The sequence below is a fragment of the Oryctolagus cuniculus genome, chromosome 17, assembly GCF_051225735.1.
Source record: "Oryctolagus cuniculus isolate XC-2025 breed Fujian yellow rabbit chromosome 17, ASM5122573v1, whole genome shotgun sequence".
Lineage (NCBI taxonomy): Eukaryota > Metazoa > Chordata > Mammalia > Lagomorpha > Leporidae > Oryctolagus > Oryctolagus cuniculus.
In genome coordinates this window covers 65,187,444-65,203,731 of record NC_142883.1, presented here as the reverse complement: position 1 = coordinate 65,203,731, position 16,288 = coordinate 65,187,444, and the positions used below count along the sequence as shown (strand labels likewise).

Genomic DNA, 16,288 nt, shown 5'->3' with positions numbered 1-16,288 from the left:
GAGCCGGCCAGGGTTGGGGGAGGAGAGCACCAGGAGGCCCCCCCCGTGCTTGCACCCGGCCACCGGCTCGGCCCCAGGAAACGGGTTCTCGGAGAGACAGGAAGGGGGCTGGGCGGTGGCTGGGTGCCGTGGCACGCGTAGCACGGTGGAGTGACACATCAGTCATCTGCCCCGGCCCGCGCAGGGGTGGCTGCCGCGTAGCTCAGGCGGCCCCTCGGGGCAGGGCTGTCCCAGTCCAGCGGCCTGGACCGGAGACCTGGCTGCCCCGCCGCCCTGTGACCAAGCCTGGCCCCGGGATGCTGGTGCTGTTCACGCCGCCGCGGAGAGCACGAATGCAGAGGCGGCCGGGACTTTCGTCACTGCCCCCGGGGATGGCCGCACTCAGGTGAGCGGGTGCCCTGGTCACAGGTCTGGAGGTGGCAGTGGCGTGGACGTGTCATAAGTCCTGCTGCTTAACCCTTTGTCCCCAGGTGGAGCCACACAGGGTCTTCCTGGCTTTGCTGATGCACACGTGGCAGCCGGGCAGCCCCGGGACCAGGAACGCATCGCCGCAGCGCGGTGCTGGGGGCAGTGCACCCCGGAGCTGCCCTCCCAGTCCTGTCCCAGTGCCTCTCCGTGGAGCCTCACAGCGCCCGTAAGTGCCGAACCTTGAGTTTCTCCGTCAGTTCTCCTAGGAAAACCCACAGGGACGTGGGACGTGGGGGCGGGGAGATGAGTCCAAGGCTGTGTGTGTCGGTGCAAATCGTTTTCCCATGAAGACCCCTTGTATGCACGGATCTCCACAGACTCCCCGAGCAGCCTCTCCCCCGAGCTTTCCCTCTGCTGACGGGCATCACCCCTGTGCCTCTGGGAGGCCCCCACTGTGATGCGCGGTCGGCTCGGGCGCGCGGGTGGGTATCTGTTGTCCTGCACTCACTCCCATCCTGTGGCTTTGAAGCTGCAGTGTCTCTTGCAGACGGCGCGTGCTACCTTCTTGCCTTTTTTTTTTTTTTTTTTTTTTTTTTTTTTTACAGGCAGAGTGGACAGTGAGAGAGAGAGAGAGACAGAGAGAAAGGTCTTCCTTTGCCGTTGGTTCACCCTCCAATGGCCGCCACGGCTGGCGCACTGCAGCTGGCGCACCGCGCGGATCCGAAGGCAGGAGCCAGGTGCTTCTCCTGATCTCCCATGGGGTGCAGGGCCCAAGCACTTGGGCCATCCTCCACTGCACTCCCGGGCCACAGCAGAGAGCTGGCCTGGAAGAGGGGCAACCGGGACAGAATCCGGCGCCCCGACCGGGACTAGAACCCAGTGTGTCGGCGCCGCTAGGCGGAGGATTAGCCTAGTGAGCCGCGGCGCCGGCCACCTTCTTGCCTTTTAATCCTGGCTGGCAGTTTCTAGTTTTTGACTGCGTGTTATTCTGTATGCATTCATGTAGTTACTGATAGAGTTGAATTTATGTCTACCATTTTGCTATTTTCTATAATGAACTTTTTAACTTTTTGAAGAACCCTTATATTTGACACACACGCAGAGTCACGGCTTTTTTTTCTTTCTTTTTTTAAGATTTATTTTATTTGGAAGGCACAGTTACAGAGAGGGAGAGAGAGATCTTCCATCCGCTGGTTCACTCCCCAAATGGCCACAATGGCCAGGGCTGGGCCAGGCTGGAGCCAGGAGCTAGGAGCTCCATCCGGGTCTCCCACGTGGGTGTAGGGGCCCAAGGACTTAGCCCATCTGCCGCTGCTTTCCCAGGCCCCAGCAGGGAGCTGGATGGGAAGTGGAGCAGCCGGGACTCACACAGGCGCCCACGTGGATGCCAGGTCACACGTGGCAGCTTAACCCGCTGTACTGCAATGCAGGCCCTTAACTGTGGGGGTGAACACCCCCCCACCCTGCCTTGCTGCTGCTTTGTCTCCACCTTTTTGGTTGAAAAAGTGCTCTTTAGGACAACATTTTCTGATTCTTAAGAGCTTCTTTTTAAAAATTTATTTGAGAGGCACAGTTAAAAACCAAGAAAGGGGGAGAGGGAGGGAGGGAGGGAGGTCTTCATCCACTGGTCCATTCCCAAATGGCCACAATGGCCGGAGCTGTGCTGATCCGGAGCCAGGAGTCAGGATCTTCTTCCGGGTCTCCCATGCGGGTGCAGGGCGCAAGGACTTGGGCCATCCTTCACTGCTTTCCCAAGTGCGTTAGCAGGGAGCTGGCTAGGAAGTGGAGCAGCCGGGACTCAAACCTGCTTCCCTATGGGAAGCCGGCATCGCAGGTGGCGGCTTGAGCTGCCATTCCCGCGTGCTCAGAGCACAGCCTCACCCCGTGACACTCGGGGAGTCAGTCCTGGTCCTCCAAGGGGCCCTGAGAAACCGGGATGTGGGCACGGATGCGGGTCACAGCCCACAGGCGCACGACGGGGTGGTCCCGCGTGCCCACCGGGGTGCGCCTCTTGTCTGTGGGGCACTGGCAGCCTGCCAGCCCGCCCCGCCTCCCCTGCCCAACCGCAGCCCCCGGCAGCCACTGCGCAGCGTGGGGAGGGCGACCTGCCCACCAGAGCGCAGCGCTCCCGCGGCTCGCGTCCTCAGGACAAGGAGCTCGCAAGGGCGGGCCAGCTGCGCTGGGACGCCCCGAGCGCCCCAGGTTCTCGGAGGCACCGGGGACTCCCTGGGGGCTCCTGCCCTGCCCGCCCGGGTGGCCACGGGGGTGTGCCCGCGGCTGGGTGGGGGCGCGCACAGGGCGCGGGGGCTGATGCGGGACAGCCTGGTGAGCCGTGGACCCCCTGCGCTCCCCCACCCCGCCCCCGGGAGCGCAGGGTCTGCCCGGCGATGGTCCTGTGGCCGCTTGTGACTGGACTTACGCAAGGGTGCGGCTCGCAGGTGCCTGGGGGCGCCGGGCGCCTGGCGGGGCAGCCTGGCGCGCAGGGTCCTGGAGCACGTGGGGGGCGTGGCCAGGCATGAGGGAGCGAGGGCGGGAGCCAGCACGTGGTGTGGGCGTGGCTGAACACGCGATGCGAGGGCGGGGGCAAGAGCACAACAAGGGGGCGTGGCTGAGCACGTGCGGGGGCGTGGCTGAGCACGTGCGGGGCGTGGCAAGGCGCACAGGCCCAGGCCCGCGGCGGCGTCGTCGTCGTCGTCGTCGTCGTCGTCGTCGTCGTCGTCGTCGTCGTCGTCGTCGTCGTCGTCGTCGTCGTCGTCGTGTCGTCGGGCATGGGGCGGTTGAGGTGGCGGGCGGTGGCGGCGGTGGCCGCGGGCCTCTCGCTGGCCCTGGAGGCGTTGCCCTGGCTGCTGCGCTGGCTGTGGGCCGGGCGGCGGCGGCGGCCGCGGCGCGAGGTGCTCTTCTTTCCGTCGCAGGTGACCTGCACCGAGGCCCTGCTGCAGGCCCCGGGCGCGGCGGCGGCGGCGGCGGCCCCCGCGGGCTGTCCGTGCAGCCTGCCGCACTGCGAGAGCTCGCTGAGCCGCCTGCTGCGCGCCCTGCTGGCCGCCCGCGCCAGCCTGGAGCTCTGCCTCTTCGCCTTCTCCAGCCCGCAGCTGGGGCGCGCCGTGCAGCTGCTGCACCAGCGCGGGGTGCGCGTGCGGGTCATCACCGACTGCGACTACATGGCCCTCAACGGCTCGCAGATCGGCCTGCTGCGCAAGGCGGGTAGGCCGGGGGGGGGGGGGGGCGCCCGGGTGGGGGGGAGCGGGCGGGGCCCGGGGGCGCGCGTGCGCCGTGCGAGGGGGCTTGCTTGGCCGGCCCCGCAGGGATCCAGGTTCGCCACGACCAGGACCTGGGCTACATGCACCACAAGTTCGCCATCGTAGACAAGAAGGTGCTGATCACGGGCTCGCTCAACTGGACCACGCAGGCCATCCAGAACAACCGGGAGAACGTGCTGGTCATGGAGGACCCGGTGTACGTGCGCCTCTTCCTGGAGGAGTTCGAGCGCATCTGGGACGAGTTCAACCCCGCCAAGTACACCTTCTTCCCGCAGAAGCGGGCGCGCTGACTCCGGCGGGCCAGGGGCTTCGCCGGCTGTGGCTGGCTCCGTGGGGGCGGGGTGGGCTTGTTAAAAGGGGAATCCCCGCCGTGGGACCCCCCCAGGACACCCCCCCTGGGCCGCCAAGTTGAAGCCCGGGGTGCGGGGCTGGGGGGCCGGGCGCCCTCGCCCCGGAGCGCGCTTGGTTGGGGAGGGGGTGCCCGTGCCTCCAAGGCCCGAAGCCGCCTCCAGCTTGGTGGCCTTGACGTTGGGTCTGCGCGGTGTGCGGGGCGGGGGATAGGGGGGTGGGGGCGGGGCGGGGCGGGGCGGCCTCTTGGCACCGGAATAAAGCGCTCTTGTTGTCAGCTGTGCGTGCCGCGTGTTTGCCCAGCCCACCCCGTCCGGGCCCCTGCCCGCTGCGATCCTGCGCGCGCCCCCTTAAGCGGTTGGGTCAGCTCCCCCAGGGCCCGGGCCGCCGCCTCCCCGCTTCCTGGGCTGAGGTCAGGGCGGCGCTTTGACCAGGAGGCCCGGGAAGCCGCCTGGTGACCGTTTGTACGACGAAGCTCCACATATCCTAATGCGTTTTCAAAGATCAGTTGATTGACTTGAAGGGCGGAGTGACGGAGAGGGAGAGACGGGGACCTGCCGCCCACTGGGTCACTCCCCAGATGCCCTCGACGGCTGGCGGTGGGGCCAGGGCAGAGCCAGGAGCCTGGGGCTCCCCCCACCCCCTCCCTGGGCTCCCACGTGGGTGGCTGAGCAGGGGGCTGGGTTGGAACCAGCGGGGCCAAGTTCTCCTCTGCGACACTTGTGGCGGTGGTGAGGCGGTTACTGCGCTGGCCTTAGCCCCGCGACCATGCAGTGTGCGGGTGCAGCTAGGCTGCCTCTTCAAGCCCTGTGTCGGTTTATTGGGTTGTTGAGCGGCGGGGAGACACGGGGAAGAGGTCTTCCATCTGCTGCCCATACCCCAAATGCCTGCAGCAGCCAGGGCTTGGCCAGGTGCGAGCCAGGAGCCGGGAACTCAGTGCAGCGCCCCCTCGGCCATCACTGCTGCCCCCAGGGTCTGCATTAGCCCGAAGCCTAAGACCGCCTGCAGTGTTGGCATCCCATATGGGCGCCGGTTTGAGTCCCAGCTGCTCCACTTCCGATCCCGCTCTCTGCTGTGGCCTGGGAAAGCAGTGGAGGATGGCCCAAGTCCTTGGGCCCTGCACCGCGTGGGAGACCCGGAAGATGCTCCTGGCTTCAGATTGGCTGAGCTCCAGCTGTTGCGGCCGTAGGGGAGTGAACCAGCGGATGGAAGACTTGCTCTTGCTCTCTCTCTGCCTCTCTTTCAAATTAATTAATTTAAAAAAATAAGAAGCCACCAACTTCACTCTAGAAGTGTGCAGCCCCCGGGATGGTCGGGCGTTAGCAGAATCCGGGTGGGTGGATGGTTTTGTGTGGTCCGTGAAAGAGGCTCCAGGACCCAGACTGCGGCCCTCGGTGGGAACACGGTCCCCATCTGTCGGGGTCCCCTCCACACCTGCCACGTGTGTCCTGGGCGGGATTCATGGCCCCGGGCGTGGCCTCTGGGGGGTCTGGCTTCTCCATTTACATAATGCCTTGGGAGTTGGGCGCTGCGGCTGTTAGATTGCTCTGCTTCCCTCTGCGTGTGTGCGTGCCTAGGAGCGGGGTCGTTGGGTCACTCGAGGAGCTGCCAGGTGTCCTGCGGGGCCTGGTGGTCTCGCCTTCCCGCCGGCACCACCCGGCTGCCTGGGCTCTGCAGGTGCGCCGGGCAGGCGCCGCCCCGACGCGCTCTGGGTCGCTTTCCAAGGAAAGCGTGGTCTCATTCTGCGCCGTTCTCGGGCTTGTCTGTTTGCTGGAGCTCCTTGTCCGTGCTGGATCTGCGGCCCTCCCCTAACGGGAAAACCGCTCAGCAGCAGGTGAAGCCGCCCACAGAGCTTCCTGCCACCGCGCCCTGGCTCAGGCGCCGGCCCCGGCCAGCTGCAGCAGGCTAAGCCACCGCTCGCAATGCCAGTGTCCCCGTACGGGAGCGCGGGGTCGAGTCCCGGCTGCTCCACTTCTGATCCAGCTCCATGGCTTGCTTTCTGATTTACTTTAAAGGCAGAGTTACAGGGGCAGGGAAGAGATCTTCCACCCACTGATAGACTCCCCAGATGGCCACAATGGCTGGGGCTGGGCTGAAGCCAGCAGCCAGGAGCTTCTTCCCAGTCTTCCACTTGGATGCGGGGGCCCAAACACTCGGGCCATCTTCCACTGCCTTCCCAGGCCATAGCAGAGAGCTGCATGGGAAGTGGAGCAGCCGGGACTGGAACTGGCACCCACACGGGACGCTGGTGTCACAGGTAGCAGCTTTACCCGCTACGGCACAGCGCCAGCTCCCGGCTCTCTGTTAAGGCCACTGGAGGAGCAACAGATGATGGCCCAGTTCTTGGGTCCCTGTTACCCCTCTGGGAAGGCAGGATAAGTGCTTGGGCCCTTGGCTACCCACGTGGGAGACAGACAGAGTTCTGGGCTCGTGGCTTCGGCCTGGCCCAGCCCTGGCGTTGTGGGCACCTGGGGAGTGAGCCAGGGTCAGACACGCGCACGTGTTCACTCGCTCTCTGCCATTCAAGTGGATTAAAAGAAACACAGATGGCCGGTGCTGCGGCTCACTAGGCTAATCCTCCGCCTTGCGGCGCCGGCACACCGGGTTCTAGTCCCGGTCGGGGTGCCAGATTCTGTCCCGGTTGCCCCTCTTCCAGGCCAGCTCTCTGCTGTGGCCTGGGAGTGCAGTGGAGGATGGCCCAGGTGCTTGGGCCCTGCACCCCATGGGAGACCAGGATAAGCACCTGGCTCCTGCCATCGGATCAGCGCGGTGCGCCAGCTGCAGCGCACCAGCCGCGGCGGCCATTGGAGGGTGAACCAACGGCAAAGGAAGACCTTTCTCTCTGTCTCTCTCACTGTCCACTCTGCCTGTCAAAAAACAAAAACAAAAACAAAACAAAAAACAAAAAAACAACAAAAAAAACCCAAACCACACAGATGGCTTGCAAGTGGTACCTCGGATTCTTCGGGCGATCTCGCTCTCCCGTGGTACTGTTTGGGGCGTCTGGTCAGTCTGCCACCTGTGCTGCCATGGCCAAGCCAAGACCTGCTCCTGGGTGCCCCCCGGGGGCCTCCCCATCATCTGCCCCTGGGTCCAGGGGTTGTGCACGGGGGCTGACTCCACCCTCTGCCTGCGGGAACCCGGGGCTGAGCAGCGCCATGCACGGCTGGGCAGTGTTCCCTCCCCAGTGGCCTTGGCCGCTCTGCTGTCCAAGCATCCACGGGGGGTGTGGTGTTGGGGTGGGGGCGGGGGGCCTGGGTGCGTCCTCACGCAGCAGGGAAGCTGAGTGCGCCTGCTCCAACCCAGCCTGGCTGCTCTGGGTTCCTTACGTTCCCACCCAGGGTCTGCATCAGCGGGTCAACTCCTGGGGGTGGGGGGAGCAGCTGAGGCTTAGAGAACGATGGGCGAGCTCTGTCTCCTAACTCTGCCTTTCAAATCCGTAAATCTTTTTACAACTTTTAAAGTTTTTAACAAATTTATCTGAAAGGCTGTTACAGGGGCAGAGTTGGGGCACGGGGGAGGGGCAGACAGAAACCTTCCATCTGCTGGTTCTCTTCCCAATTGGCTAAAGTGGCAGGTGCACTAGCAGGGAGCTGGATCAGAAGTGGAGCAGCCAGGACTCGAACCGGCGCCCATATGGGATGCCGGCACTACAGGTGGTGGCTTAACCTGCTATGCCACCGTGCTGGCCCCTTTAAAGATTTTCAGTTTTTTTTTTCTTTTTCTAGCTTTTTGAAAGCAGAGCGGAGATAAGAGACACAGATCTTTCATCTGCTGGTTCCCTTCCGAAATGACCACAACTGCTGGGGCTAGGTCAGGCTGAAGCCAGGAACCCAGAACTCCATCCGGGTCTCCCACCCGGGTGCTCCAACCTGGGCTCCTGGCACCGCAGGCGGGTGCTCAGTTCCCCGAGCCCCAACTGTTTGTTGTTTTGTTTTGTTTTGTTTTAATTAGAAGGCAGAATGCCAGGGAGAGGGAGCTCTGTATCTGCTGGTTCACGCCCCGGATGCGGAGGCTGGGTCAGGCTGAAGCCAGGAGTTTCTTCCGGGTCTCCCACACGGGTGCAGGGGCCCAAGGACTTGGGCCATCTCCTACTGCTTTCCCAGGGCACAGCAGGGAGCTGGATCAGAAGTGGAGCAGCTGGGTCTTGAACCAATGCCCATATGGGATGCCGGCGCCACAGGCAGCTTCTTTACCTGCTGCACCACGTCAGCCCCCCTCTGCTGCTCAAAGTGGACTGATGGGGCTGGCGCTGTGGCGCGGAGGTAAAGCCGCCGCCTGCAGTGCCGGCCTCCCGTTCGGGCGCGGGTTCACCTGGCCCAGCCCCGGCCGTGGAGGCCATTTGGGGAGTGAACCAGCGGATGGAAGACCTCTGTCTTGCCTGTCTCCACCTCTCTCTGACTCTTCCAGATGAGTAAAAGAAATCTTTGGGCAGGGGGGAGAGCTGATGGATGATGGACGGAGACGTGATCTCGCTGGCTCCGGAGCCTGGAATCTGGGGGCGGCGACCGAGTTCGCGCTGTCCCCGGCTTCCACGCCCTTCTCCGCACGCCCAGGGGTGACCCGCTCGCCTGTTTCAGAGCAATGAAGAGCAGAATACACGGTTTCTCGTAACAAAATTCCCATGACCTTTTCTTAGACCTTTTATTAAACAGTAACCATCCAGAACTTGGCTTTGTACATTTGGCTATAATAAATTATTTTTTTAAAAAAGTATTGCAAAAACCTTTGAACAACCGGATTAGGGCTCTGAAAATATGTATCTGTATATGCCATGTGGGATTTTTTTTTTTTTTTTTTTTTGCTAGTTGATTTCTAAACCAGCGGGGTCAGACTTCGATTTTTTCTATCTGAATAAAAGTTGGATGTCGGCGCAGCGGGTTTCACAGGTGCATTACAACCAGAAAACCAGGGCAGGCACACCGCGGCGAGGACACTGTTTTATTGAGCTCGGGGCAGTTGGGGGGCGGAGGGGAGGGGTTGTTTTTTAAACAAAAGCCAAGACTGCTGTGGGCAGGTGGGGGCAGGCATGGGGCGACGCGGGGTCTCCCCAGTCCGGAGTCTCTGCGTGGAAGTCCTCATTTTACCACGCTAAGAACCCAGCCCGGGCCGCGGGGGGGCCCGCGAGGCAGCAGGCGTGCGCACCTCAGCAGGTGACGGGCAAAGGGCAATGCAAAAAACTAGTTTATTGTGCAAGAGTTTAAGTGAAGGCCCGGGGGTTTTACAGAACGCAAAGCGGCGGCCGCACCAACGCCACCGGTCACGCGAGGGAATAAATACTTGGACGTGGTCGACAGGAAGAAACAGGCCTCAAAGGGAGCTGTCCCAGCAGAGCGAGCCGGGGCCCGCCCCCTCCCCCTCCCCCCGCACGCTGGGTCACTTGGAGCAGACGCCTTCCCTGCACGTGGGGTGTGGGCTCCCGCGCCCCACCCTGAGCAGGCCTTGGGCGCCAAGAAGCCAGGGGGCCACCCACACAGCTGCGCTCCGTCCCAGCGGGCAGTAGTAAAGCCGAGTCCCGAGGTCTGGTAACACCCACGCCGCGGCGCAGGTGCAGGTGTAGACACGGGCCAGCGCTGCCCCGGCCGAGGGTGCGCAGTGGGGCCGCGAGGGTGCACGGTGGGGGGGGGGGCGTCTCCTCTCCACCCCCCAACCAAGCCCCTACCCAGGGCCTCACCCTGAGGCTGTGGCCTCCATGGCCAGGATACATGTACAGCCAGACACGCATCTCACTTCCTGCCTCCCAGGGACCCCAGGACGTCACCACGGGGCTGGGCCGCCTGACAGCAGACAGCAGCCTGTGGCCCACAGCCCAGCCCCTGCTTGGCCTGGGGTCCTGGAAGCCCTCAGAAGCCAGGACCCGGCGCTCCCGCAGTGACTCCACTGTCCTGATGTGTTTCCTGGGGGCCCTGAATGGCTCCCCCGAGGTGGAGATCAGCGACAAAGGTGACAGTCACTTCAGAGGCTCTGTGGTCCATGCAGGGTCCAGTGGGGTCGCACAGCAAGGTCAGCACCCTGGCAGGGGGTGTGGGTCCGATTCTGACAGCTGCTGTGAGCAGTCACAGGTCTGGGCAGCCATCTCTTCCCCTCCCAGGCAGGGGCCTCCGCCCTCGCCCCAGGGCGACATCTTCCCCGCAGAGGACCACGAGGGCTAAGCCCTGCTCTCCCAGCTCCACGGGGAAGCCAGGGGTCCCGGCCGGCTCCCGCCTGTGCATGAGCTAAGGCGCCGGCCTCAGAGCGTCCTGCCCCACCCCAGGGAGCCACACAAGGCTTCTAAGCCAGGCTGGGGCCACACAGCGGCCGCTTGGCCAGGGCCCCCAGGTCCTTGCACGCTCCCGACGGTTGCGACACTTCCACTGCCCTCAGCGTCCTCCCTCCTGGTGCCACGGGGGTCCCTGATTTTCGCCCCCCGTAGATGACGTCTGACAAAGCAAAGTCTTAAATTCCGAAGCGGTTCTGGGTCGGTGAAGAGCAGGCTGTCATTTTCAGGAACAAGGGGCCGGCTTGCTGGGCTCTGCTCTGGTCGCTCCCGGGAACGAAACCCATCTCAGGACACGGCTGGCTGGGCTCCAGGGGCCCACACCTGTGGGGACCCCTCTCACTGCACCCAGCCACCTCCCACCAGGTGTCCCAGGGACGGGGCTCGGGGCTCAGGTCTCAGCCGTTGCCATCCCTCCCCGCTCCCCCGGCTTCTGATCCTCTGAAAACCTGCGGCTCCCAGGCACCTGCCCCCTCCACACTCCCCGCGGCACAGGGTCTGATCCTGGAGCACCGCGCGTGCCCGCCCGAGTGCACGGCTGCCCAGAGGACCGCCCCCCTCACCCAGGCCTGGTAGGGGTGCCGCCCCCCACCCCCGCCTGCTACCAACACAGAAACCAACTCCACGTCCACAGTCCCTCTTCTCCCTGGAATTCAGGCGCTGGATTCCTTCCAGGGGCCCTGGGGCGTGCAGGCACGCGTGGGGACACGTGCAAGGCGGAGGTGGAGGCGGCCCTCGCTCGTCTTGCCTGGTTCCTGCCGGCGAAGCACAGGGCCCACCAGCAGGGACCTCACGCTGGCCCTGGCCCCGGCCCCGGCAGCAGTGGGCTCACCAACGCCAGGGGGCACGGGGAGCCCTGGCAGCTTGGGGCTCAGCCAGTTTCCTGGGCGCCCCGCCCCCACTGCAGCAGCCCTGGGCGGGGCCTTTGCTGAGGAGCGGCAGCGGCAGCAGGTGCACAGTGCCCCTCCCTGCCTGCCCGTCTCCACGGCGGTCCAGCCCTGGTGGGCAGCTGGTGAGGAAAAACAACGTGGTCTGTGCTGTGGGCACGCTCGCTTGTAGTCAAAGCCCGGGGGTCCAGAGGCAGACACAGGGTTCCCAGCGCCACAGCGCTGCCGCCCTCAGTCACCCCTGGCCCCAGAGTGCGCCTGGCCGGGCGCGGCAGGACCCAGCGGTGCCTCTGCACAGCCACATGCCGGTCACAGCCATGGTCGCAGCACCGCCAAGCTGAATGGAGGGGCTGGCTACCCGGGGCTGCCCGTGGCTCTGCTCTGCTCGGGCTGGGACCGACATGGCAGAGCCAGGGCTGGGTGAAGCCTAGCACGCAGCGAGCGCCTCAGGCCTCTGCCCTGCTGCCCCCTAAGCGGGGTCGGGCCTCCTGGAAGGCCCTGGTCATCACTCAACCTAGAAACTGAGCCGGGGGAGGGGTCCCCAGCGCCGCGCACTCGGGCCAACTCCGGGCACGGCCTGACCTCCATGCTTTGAGGGGACGCCTCCAGGCGTGGATGGACACCTGCCGGGCTGCCCCTTGGGTCCCGCACCTTTCTCGCCACCTCTGCTCCGAGGGAATCCGGCCTTGTTCATGCTCGCGGACACCGGAGCCCGGGAGAGGGGCGAGCGGAGGAAGGAACCAGAGGGCCGGGTTTGTGCAAGATTTAATAAAAAAAACAAACAAAATAGGAATGGTTGCCTCCGACATCGTCCGGTCTGGCAGGTGCCCGCCGATCGCGGGGGTGCGGTCCAAGGTGCGTGGGTGGAGCACGCAGAGGGCTGTCGCTCGCGGTGCCCTGCCCCACCCCCCCACGCATCCGCCCGCCGCGCCCGCAGGCCAACAGGCTGCTGGGCCTAATACTGAGTGCGTGCAGCGGCGCCGGCCGGGAGGGGCCCCCGCCCCGCCCCGCCGCCTCATTTCAGAAAAACCACGGGAGAAAAGCTGTGATAAAGACGACAGGAAGCTGGACTCGGCTCGGCAGGGAGTGGCGGGCGCACCCCGCCTCTCATGCATCCAACCCGGTCAGTGACAGCAGTGACAGCGACAGCGACAACAGGGAAGGCACACACAGCGCCGGAGGGGGCGGGGCGGGGCGGCGCCCGCCACTCAGTCTGTCTTCAAGTCCCTGGACTCAAACAGCTTCAACCGCTCCTGCACCGTCAGGCCTTCTTTCAGACTCTAGCGGGGAGAGAGACGCGTGGGTTAGGGCGGCCGGGCTTAGTGGGCATGCTGGGCGGGGCGCAGTCCCGCGGGCAGTCCCGGCGGCCGAAGAGGAGCACCCGGCAGCTGACAGCTCGGACTCCGCAGGCAGGCAGCCGCGGCCACACCAGGGCCAGGCCTTCCTAAGAACTGGGAAGCGGGGGCGGCGCTGTGGCGTTGTGGGTTAAAGCCCGGGCCTGCAGCGCCAGCATCCCATATGAGTGCTGGTTCAAGTCCCGGCTGCTCCACTTCCGATCCAGCTCCCTGCTGTGGCCTGGGAAAGCAGAGGATGGCCCAAGAGCTTGGGGCCCAAGCACCCATGTGGGAGACCTGGAAGAAGCTCCTGGCTTCAGACAGGTGCAGCTCTGGCTGGCACAGTCATTTGGGGAGATGGAAGACCTTTCTTTCTGGCTATACCTCTCTTTCAAATAAATACACTAAATCTTTAAAAAAATGAAAAAAACTGGGAAGCTGCAGGCCATGCCCACAGACTGTTGCATCCTGCTCCCAGTCAGCGCTGTCATGGACTCCACCTCGCCCAGTTCCACGTGGCTCACGGGGGCACAGCTCACTACAGGAGCCGAAGGGATGGCCTCCCCAGCAGGGGACGCCTGACGCTGCCACAGATGACGCAAAGCCTCACGGTGGCCCCCACCCACTGGCGGAGTCCCACCTCGGCCTGCAGGCCTGTGCTACAGCCTCCCCCGGGCTCTCCTGGTCAGCCCACAGGAGCCCACGAGGCCCTGGCAGGGTCGCCTGCCCTAACCGGATGTGGCCCAGCACCCACAGCAGTCTCAGGGGTGCGCAGGGCAGAGAAGACTGTGCCCCGGGGAACAAGGACCCCGTGTGACTCTGGAGAGGCCAGCCCACCGCAGGCCTAAGGGCACAGAGTAAGCCTGGAAGGGCCCCACGGGAGCTGAGGGAGGAAGCAGGACAGCAGCGGGAAGGCCCAGGCCCCGACACGGCAGAGCCCGAGCAGCAAGGCCCGGGGAGAAGCCCAGCGTCCGGGCAGCTTGGCTCCGCACCTCCTCCTGCCCACACGCCACGCCACAGGCCTTCTTCCCCAAACAGCCGCTCAGACCCCTCCCTGAGTTTGAGTCCAGGCCCGCAGCCCCATCTCCCGCGTGCTTTTAGATATTCTGCGCACCTCACCACAGAGCTGACCGCCCAGTGCCTGCGTCTGCTGTCCCCCGCCTGTCACTCACTGAAAAGCCCCGACTGCCAATAGTCAACTCCCAGCCCCTTCAGCAGACTTAAAAACAGCAGCTGGAGTCCAGCCTCGCAGAGGGAGCCACGAGCCAAACGCATCACGCTTTCTCTTGGCCAACAAAAATGCCTTTCCCATTCGGGGCCGCACTGCAGCGCAGCGGGTCGAGCCGCAGCCCACAACACCGGGGTCCCGTGTGGGGCGCTGCTTCCACCCCGCTCCCTGTTGCTGTGCCCGGGAAGGCGGCAGGTGACGCAGCGACATGGGCCCCCGCAGCCACGGGCGAGAGCCGGGTGGAGCGCCTGGCTCGTGCTGGCCCAGCCTGGCTCCTGCAGGCAGCTGGGTGGTGCGCCAGCATGTGGAGGCCCGCCCTGGCCCGCCTTTCACCTGCGTCAGTGCTGTAGAGAGAGGACCGCTCCCGTTCAGACAGGAAGGCCAAATCTGACGTAAGCGGCAAGACACAACCCAAGTGACGTGGTCTAACGCAGGCGGACGCGCTCGGTTCTTCCCGCGGCAAACGCACCGCAGCCAAGCCCCGGGCCCAGGCCGCAGTCTCGGGTCCCAGGGGAGGGGCCCCAGAAGCTGCACCTCGGCTGCCGCAGTGAGGGCGGGAGCACAGCCGGCGCACTGGCGCCCAGCTGCAGGATGCTGCCCGCAGCAGCGAGGCCTCGCCCTCCCCCAGGGCAGCACCAGCCGTGGCCCCGCCCAACAGCATCCAAGTTTCTGGCCCTGCTGCCCGGGGCCTGCCCAAGGTCAGCGGATCCTGGAGTGATCCACTCAGAAGCCCAGACCACTGGCGAGACCCCAGCTGGGCAAGGACGCTCCCTCTGCGGGGTAGGCTGGCCGTGGGTGCCTGTGGACCCTGCCTCGCGGTGGAGGAAGGGGGAGGGAGGGTCCCAGAGGAGGGGTGGTGAGCTGAGCGCCGTGCATAGATCGGCTGCATGCGCGCCGGCGGTGCCCTGCGTGGGGCCGCGGCTCTGTGACAGGTTAGAGTGCCCACGAGCTCCCCAGGCAGGTCCGGGCTCCTGGCCGGGGCCGTGTGTGGGGCAGTGGCAGTGGCACAGGCGTGTGCTCTGGAGGTGTGAGCGTGCATGCGAGGGTGCAGGCGGGCGGTGAGCGAGGTGCTTTACCTACATGACAGGGGACCTGGAAGCGGGCGCGTGTCAGTTATCCCATGAGACCTGCTCAATTACGGACTGTCAGAGGAGAGAGCACAAGTGAGACACACGCACACGGTCAACCCCAAGTGCGACATGCTGCGCCCCACCCCCGCCCGCCCCTCCAGGGAGCACCCTGGGGGCCCGCTGCTGTCGGCATCGCGATGGGGACAGCCGTGCGAGGGACGCCAGGGCCTGCGGGCCGGAGCCGGGGCCTGCTGCTTGGTGCCCCGGTCCCATGGCGGACGCGACGCCGGCAGGCGGCCCGGAGGGGCTGCACCTGACTCACCTTGGACCTGATGTTCCGGAGCTGCCGGGTGACACAGGATCTGTCCTTCTTCAGGAAGTCAGGGTTGCTCTTGGACTTCATTATATCTGCAGGGACAGACAGGCGTGACGGTCACCCATGGGTCGCCCGGGCCTGAAGCTGCAGCGTGCTCATGGCTGGGACGCAAGCTGCGTGCCCAGGGCCCTGGTCACCTCATTCTGGCTGTCCCACGTCCCCCTGCTCCCTCCTGACAACACAGGGGCGGTTTCTGAAAACGAGGGGTGGGGAGACAACGGCCCTGAGGTGCCACGCCCACATGTGACAGCCCACGAGGGCACTTGAGGAAGTTCGCGCAGACAATGGCTTTAAGCTCATTTTGGTGTAAGGTCTGAAAATCCACGTGGCTTCCGCCATCCCACTTCCACGATGCACCTGTGGCTTGCGTGTTGTACCCAGGGTGTGTGGAGCACTTTCCATGCCAACACGAAGCCCCAGCCCGGCAGCCCCAGGCGCAGCACGGTGCGCCTCTGTGAGGACCACAGTGGAAACAGCCCGTCAGACGCTTACATGCGGTTAAGTCAGGCTCCTCTCAGAACGCACGTTCCCTCTCGCCCCCGAGGCCCCCACCACGCTGCCATGACCCCTCCGGGTCAGCCCGCAATGTGGGTCCATGGTTCTGCTACCCGCTGCCCCACTACCAGCTGACATGAAAGGTAAATTCGAGGGGGGTTATCCGTGAACCCCAACACCACTTCACGTGTCTGGGTCTTCCTCCAAAGGCCGGCTTAAGGGCCAGGTGAGAGTCTGTGCTCGGAGCGCCTGACGGAACCTCAGGCCACCAGCACCCACTGCTCCGCCATGTGGCTCTGCACAGGCACCCTCATGGGAGAAGGAGGGTGCTGCTGCCCTCCCCACCCCACCCCACCCACACCTCCTGAGATGTTCTCCTGTCTTCACTTCGTTTATCTGAAAGACACAGAGATCGAGAGAGAGAGAAGTCTCCTACCTCCCTCCCTCCCCAAATGCCCACAACTTCCAGTGGGGGGGCCAGGCTGGAGCGGGGAGCTGAGAGCTCCATCCGGCTCTCCCAGGTGGGTGGCAGGGGCCCACCTGCTGCCGCCCAGGGTGCTAGGAGCAGGACGCCGGGACTAGGAGCAGAGCCAGGCACTTGGATACGGGATACAATGTGATGCGTGTGC

The 16,288-nt window shown here is 64.7% G+C and overlaps 2 protein-coding genes across 12 annotated transcripts in view; one reads left to right on the top strand and one right to left on the bottom strand.

Moving 5' to 3' along the window:
* The first annotated feature begins 3,079 nt into the window (after positions 1-3,079).
* On the top strand, positions 3,080-12,353 carry PLD6 (phospholipase D family member 6). Its single transcript, XM_051831049.3, has 2 exons — positions 3,080-3,609; positions 3,711-12,353. Exons 1-2 carry the CDS (start codon positions 3,177-3,179, stop codon positions 3,953-3,955), a joined length of 678 nt encoding a protein of 225 aa, XP_051687009.3. The 5' UTR covers positions 3,080-3,176; the 3' UTR covers positions 3,956-12,353.
* MPRIP (myosin phosphatase Rho interacting protein) overlaps positions 8,644-16,288 on the bottom strand; it is a 119,238-nt gene continuing 111,593 nt past the window's right edge. For 6 of the 11 annotated variants that reach the window (XM_070061692.2, XM_089317072.1, XM_070061695.2 and 3 more), the window contains 2 exons: positions 15,111-15,196; positions 8,644-12,436 (listed from right to left, as the gene is read on the bottom strand). In XM_070061692.2, the coding sequence (XP_069917793.2) occupies positions 12,365-12,436; positions 15,111-15,196 (158 nt within the window). In that variant the 3' untranslated portion in view covers positions 8,644-12,364. Of the gene's footprint in view, positions 12,437-14,794; positions 14,861-15,110; positions 15,197-16,288 lie in introns of all 11 variants that reach the window. The other 5 variants (XM_070061693.2, XM_070061701.2, XM_089317074.1 and 2 more) reach the window with 2 other exon arrangements.

Bases quoted from the DNA above. Each gene is read 5' to 3' on its own strand.
- PLD6 (XM_051831049.3), top strand. From the start codon at position 3,177: ATGGGGCGGTTGAGGTGGCGGGCGGTGGCGGCGGTGGCCGCGGGCCTC. The intron at 3,610-3,710 runs GTAGGCCGGGGG...CCGGCCCCGCAG, and splicing joins CGGCCTGCTGCGCAAGGCGG to GGATCCAGGTTCGCCACGAC.